The 5943-nt window shown below is 37.9% G+C and overlaps 2 protein-coding genes across 2 annotated transcripts in view; both read right to left on the bottom strand.

The window, feature by feature from the left end:
• Positions 1 to 675: 675 nt before the first annotated feature.
• LOC135201075 (CD209 antigen-like) overlaps positions 676 to 5943 on the bottom strand; it is a 74942-nt gene continuing 69674 nt past the window's right edge. The window contains 1 exon segment of the mRNA XM_064229961.1: positions 676 to 1220. Within this exon segment, the coding sequence (XP_064086031.1) occupies positions 971 to 1220 (250 nt within the window). The 3' untranslated portion in view covers positions 676 to 970.
• LOC135201069 (C-type lectin domain family 4 member E-like) overlaps positions 1677 to 5943 on the bottom strand; it is a 43525-nt gene continuing 39258 nt past the window's right edge. Inside the window, exons 4-6 of the mRNA XM_064229958.1 lie at positions 2929 to 3034; positions 2258 to 2365; positions 1677 to 1871 (exon numbers count right to left, since the gene is read on the bottom strand). Coding sequence (XP_064086028.1) covers positions 1838 to 1871; positions 2258 to 2365; positions 2929 to 3034 — 248 coding nt within the window. The 3' untranslated portion in view covers positions 1677 to 1837. The remainder of the gene's footprint in view (positions 1872 to 2257; positions 2366 to 2928; positions 3035 to 5943) is intronic.

Genomic DNA, 5943 nt, shown 5'->3' on the forward strand with positions numbered 1-5943 from the left:
TCCAGATGTATTTAGGGGGATTGAATTGTTAGGAATGAAGGTCAATATTTTATGACCCAATCTTAATATGCAAGGAAAACAAGGAGGGAAAGATAAGAGAAAGTGTTCTCCAGGCACAGCCGTCGTCTCCATGAACGGTGTAGTTGTGAGGTTTCAGCTAAAGGTGCTTGCAAGCATTTATGCAATTGACTCCACAAATTTATGCAGTTATGGTGTCGCTAATCAAGATTTCTCTCCCTCGAGGAAATCCTACTGGATCACAACACGACCAAAAAGCATTCCAGTTGTCTGCGACTTAAAACTTAAGTTGGTTTTGTGACAGATTTTAGCCTCTGAAAGCTTCAATGAAGATATAAACATTATGTGAAATTAAGGGTCTTTGCAACTCCTTTCATTCTTTCTGCTGTACCTCTGTTCATATTACCTTTCTTCCATCTTGCTTTCCACCCTCTACTAACAATTGTTTCATATGTAAAATTGACACAATATGAATAGCAACACTTGGATCATAAATTACATATCAGCTCAGAGAGAGAGCAACAGTTTTAATATTCATGGACCTCACTGCAATTTTCATATTTTAATTTATTCTCCATCAGTAATCATTAATATACGTCCTGTCATATCGCATATGAAACCCATTAGAAGCTGTTGGAGAGAAAAACACAAGAGAAATTTAACTGAGTCAAATTTTATTTATATATCTCCTGATCAATAATGCTGCAAATGTAGTTCTTGTCTTTTAAGATATTAATTTTGATGGGTGAGATGTTACATAAATGCAGGATGGTACTCAGAATATGAAAATAGAATACTAAATATGATTTGCATGTCTGGCCTTAGTCTTGAAGTAGTGTTAGTGAAAAAAACAAAGTAGAGGTATATTGGAAAGCAATGAGATAAAAGAGCTACTGTAGTTGAGCATGCAATATATTTCCTTGATCCCTGACTGGTTTTTTTTTCACAGATTTTAGGAAATTTTGTCTCTCAATGGAGTATTGCTTGCCTGTTTTTGTAGGGAATTCAAAATGTAGTTTTCTGTCTCTAACAACAGGAATGTTTTGTTGCAAATTTGCTTGGGTAACTTCTGCATTGCAGCATGCATGCATACTACAAAGATATCTGAAAATGTTCCCAGCAAGAAATGAACCAGAAATTGGTTGCAGGCTGCCTGTGGGATACAGGATGAAGTCTGCTCGTCCAATTGAAGGAGACATCCCCTATGAAAGAGAATGGGAACCTAAGTATGCACAGTTGTGTAAGGTATTATTTTAAAAATGCATCTTGAAAATACTTGTATTATTTTTAGTGTAATCTAAGGAATTAGAGCACTTTACAGAAACACAAAGACTCAAGTGTCTGATGAGAGAAAGTCCACCCATTTCGAATCAGTTCAACCATGTTTATTGAGATGACAAAACCACTTTCCTGGAAGACTGAGATTGTGCTCACCTGGAGAGAGAGAGAAACTACTTGGAAAGAAACTTGGTTCACAGAGCACTTCAGTTCTCTTACCAAATGGGTATCAGATAACTTTATACATACTTGCGTTCCAAATGAAAACTACTCTGGCGGTTGGCTTGTACCAAAAGGCCCCCTTTCTAAAACAGGTACAGTATATCAGTTTGTGAGTAAAACCTACAATATGTTACTGTTAATTGAATAAATGTTAACATTAACTATGGAGTTGTCCAACAGGATACAGCTTAAGAAATGCAAGCACATAAAAAGCAGGCAATATCACTTTATGTAGACACTTGGAAGGAATTCTTAGTCCTAATGCATGTTCCATTTCATTGTCTGCGGGCATTTCTTATTCTGGCACTTAAGCAGAGTTTCAATCCACTTCGCCAAGTTTCTCGCAGATATATCTGTTGGTAGAATAAGGTAAAATTTGTATCATTCTTCTTCTAGAGAAAATAATTGTTTTGAGGTAGACAACCTTGGTTGACTTCTAAACTCTTGACTGTGAAGATGATTTAGCTTCATAGACCAAAAGGAAAAAGTACTTTCAGAGCATTGTACAGTAATGTTCAGGCTTTTTTGAGTTTCAAAAATTATCAAGTAATGAAGCTACTCTGTTGAAATGTTTTCATGATCATAATCATGATCAGCTACTGCTGCAGTGTGGGGTCTGTAGTGGGAGGTTGAAACCAACATATTGTTTGGAAGCTTGAATTTCAAGTCAGTGGCCACTTATGTGTACTTGTTCTGTACAAATAGATTTCATCTAATAAAATAATAATAAATTCCTTACCTGAACTCAAGGGCACAATCGCCATCATTGAAGCGATCTTCTTTGTAGGTATAGAAATGGATACAGTGTTCATGTGAACCTCCGTTGTTGGGCTCGCCTACATCCCACCTGGAGGGAGAAAGATAATCAATGTTGAGAAACACCACTTCCATTGTCATTGACGAATGGTAACACTAGAAGAGTCCTAGTACTAAAATGCTGCCAGTGTCCTCCACCACTTGTGCCTAGTCCTGAGGGTAGGAATTATAATACCCTGTCCAAGGAATGAAGAGCATAAGATAAAGGAGACTTAAGAGTCCCATCTGAAAGCCCAATACTTTTTTTAAAGCAGTTTCATCAGTATTGCTTAATAACTTGGGAACGATTGATCTTTTAGGAAAAGTTCAGAACACAGGCCTACCTGTGGTCGGAGTTTCAAGTATTGGGGTACTGACTGTAATATACATCACGTGATACTGTGGAGAGTGATAAATGGTCCTCTGTCTAACTCTGGTTATCATTTCTCAGTAGTCGAAGTGTGATCCAGTGAGTCTGTGACCCTATTGCACGATATAATTCGAATGATGCTTCTTCCTCTCAGCTTTCTTGAAGAAGCCTAAAGCTCATTTCTGATCTAGGTATCATCTCATGCATGAATCATGAATTCCTGTTGCTACAATTTCAGCTCTTACCATGATTCAACGATTTGGTGGATGGTGCCATCTGCAACCCATCTGTAGGTCCCTTCTTCCTGCAGGTCACTCAGTCCCACATAGGTGTCATGACCTTTTGCAAGATCTGCAAAGAGAAGAAAACTGATTAGATTGAAAGGGAAAGTATGGTTCTCCATGTTTGTCTCATGGGTGATTCCTGAAAACAGAAGGTAATTCAGCTGTCAAAAAATTCTATGGAAATAGGTGATTTGTAATTTGTTTGAAATTTGTGATATATATAATGTAGCTTTGCTCCTGTGTAACTCATTTGAAAGATTATTTTTTTTAGGGTACGAGCTGTTACCAGTAAAGGAAAGGACAGCCTTTATATGGTAGCATGGGGCCCCTCAGGTCTTACAGGTATATAGTACCAGCAACTTCGTTATAAAGTGTATTGTGTTTAGTAATATTAAATGCACTAAAGATCAAAGTCTTTGGCTGGGTCTATTTGAACTTAGATTAGTGACTTATCTGTCTGATGAAACAAAGTTGATGGTACCACCGTTGTGTACCTGAATAGTATCTAAACTCAGTCACTTGTACTCACACGGAGGAAGTTGTACTCCTCATCGCGAGTGATTGTGACCAAGTCGGAATCCAAGGCTAAGCATTTCTCACGGCTCTGTTCCCAGTTGCTTTTGTCTTTGCCAAGGAAGTAACAGGAGGATCTCAGCTTCACCCAACCATATTCACAGTAAAGATGATCTGGAAGTCAAAGTAAGATGTTTCTTAGCAGCATTGAATGTCATGTCAGTTTTTTAGCTGGTTTATCTCTGGTTTAGTTCCTCATTGGGCAATGCCAAGTGCCACCATTTGGTCTCTTGCATGGCTCACTGTAGGTGGTTCTAAAGTTGCCTATCAATTTCCAGCACAAGGTTGCTTTCACCATCAAAACTTTAATCACTTTCATCTGTCAATATTCTACTCTGTAGCTTCTCTGCTTTTTTTCTTTACTGCTTCGGTAAGGTTCTCTTAACTGTCTCTTCACAACACTTGCATTGTTTCTGTTAAACCTTCTAAGATCTATCTTGTCATCTTTTAAGTGAAAATAGCATACATAATTCTTTTAAACTCCTACATAATCACCTCTTTCCCATCATACTAAGGAACATTTCTTCCTAGACCCATTCCTTGGAATCTTTCCAAAGTCCAGACTCACCTTACACACCCTGGCCAAACACTCGATTAGGCTGCCACCATCATAGCTCATATCTCACTCAATTTCCCTCTTCACATCTTGAGCAATCAATTCGACAGGCTTTCTTTCTCGGTTTCCACAACTCCTTCCATTCTCGTGTCAGCCATATTGCCTCTCCTGTGCTCTGCGTTCAGCCATTCAAATGACCGACTCCATCTTGAGAGGACACCAGCTGTTTGAGAGTTCCTTCGTTGTCAGCTTTTCTCGCGAAGCTCTATTTGTTCACTCTATTCCTCTATGGAGTGTACTGGGTTAAATTCACACCTAAGTATTCATTCTCTCTCTCTCTCTCTCTCTCTCTCTGCCTCTTGCTTATCTGTCTGCATATAAACACCTCAAAAAATCTATCTTCTATCACTTAAAGATCAGTTTATCCATATATATATATATATATATATATATATAGATATAATATGTATATATATACATATATATATATATACATATATATATATATATATATATATATATATATATATATATATATATATATATATAATAATATTATTAAATAACAAAACGTTGATTAATCACCTATGGCCAATAAGTTGAACATTTTCCCGATTCCTGCTGTGACGTCCTCCGAAAGCTTTCCGATTCTGAGGTGACGTTCCTCCGAAAGCTCTGAAAATAAAAACGGAAACTATGGTTTGAAAATATGTTTTTTTGTTAAGCTGGTTTTGTGGCCACAGTGGACATTATAATTCTAAAGAATCAATACGGACTTACAGTGCATATAAGTAATTTTTTTTTATCACAAAATACGAATAAATGCAACAATTCACACGATTCACAACTCTCTTTCCCTCCTCCTCACTTGTACCACGTGAGTGAGGTCTTCGATGGAGCCTGAATTCTGCTGAGCTGAATATGATCCAATTGCTGCGAGTGGCAGCGACCAGCCATTGCAAGGAGGAGAAAAATGGTCGCAAGCAGACGCAAGCAAGAAGCAATGGCTGTGCTCGAACACTCATCTCTGTAGAGTATGAGATGTGAGCTTAGTAGTACTTCTTGCTCTAATGGCGTTCGTCCTCTCACTGAAGTCTGAATTCCAGAGAGATGATCCAGGAGGCGTGCGTTGCTTGAACATGCATCAGCCGCTACGCCCACCCCAACAACGCCCCCACTCGTCTATAAATAAAAGTCCTTGCTTAAAGGGTATAATATCCTAGGATCCCTAGGGACACGCCGTGGTGCAAAAGTAATAAAAAAAAGAAACATAGAATTTAAGAACTTTATTGTGCAAGTTTCATAATGAGCTAGTCTTAACTGCATTCTGTGTGTGTGTGTGTGTTGTGTAGCAGTATATTTCAGATAAACCTTCGCCATATTCATGGTTCAAATGCCCTGCTAAGAAGAAGCTACGTTGTCAGAGAGAGAGAGAGAGAGAGAGAGGAGAGAGAGAGAGAGTAAACCAATTTCCTATAATAGAGATCGTTCTTCTTCTTGGGTTTCCCACCCAACCAGAGGATGACATCAGTGTTGTTAACGAGTATAGCATAGTACGTTACTGTTGCTGTGTGCCATTTTTTTCAGCATTCAGTAACATTGTCCTAATAATATGCCTGCATTTATAAATGCGCTCTGTTTCTTCTGACTTTATCACCAGACCTCATAATTTGGACGTTTTAAAATGGCTGCTTTCTTCAAACCTGTTACATGTTATGCGTTCAGTTCTTTAGCCAAACTTCACTCAAAAGTCATCCTATTTCTCGTGAAAGTTTTTTACCCCTTTTTTTTTATTTAACTCAGAATAAATTCTCTAGATACTTGTGTAGTATACGTAATTTTATTCT

Source organism: Macrobrachium nipponense, chromosome 27 (assembly GCF_015104395.2).
Source record: "Macrobrachium nipponense isolate FS-2020 chromosome 27, ASM1510439v2, whole genome shotgun sequence".
NCBI lineage: Eukaryota > Metazoa > Arthropoda > Malacostraca > Decapoda > Palaemonidae > Macrobrachium > Macrobrachium nipponense.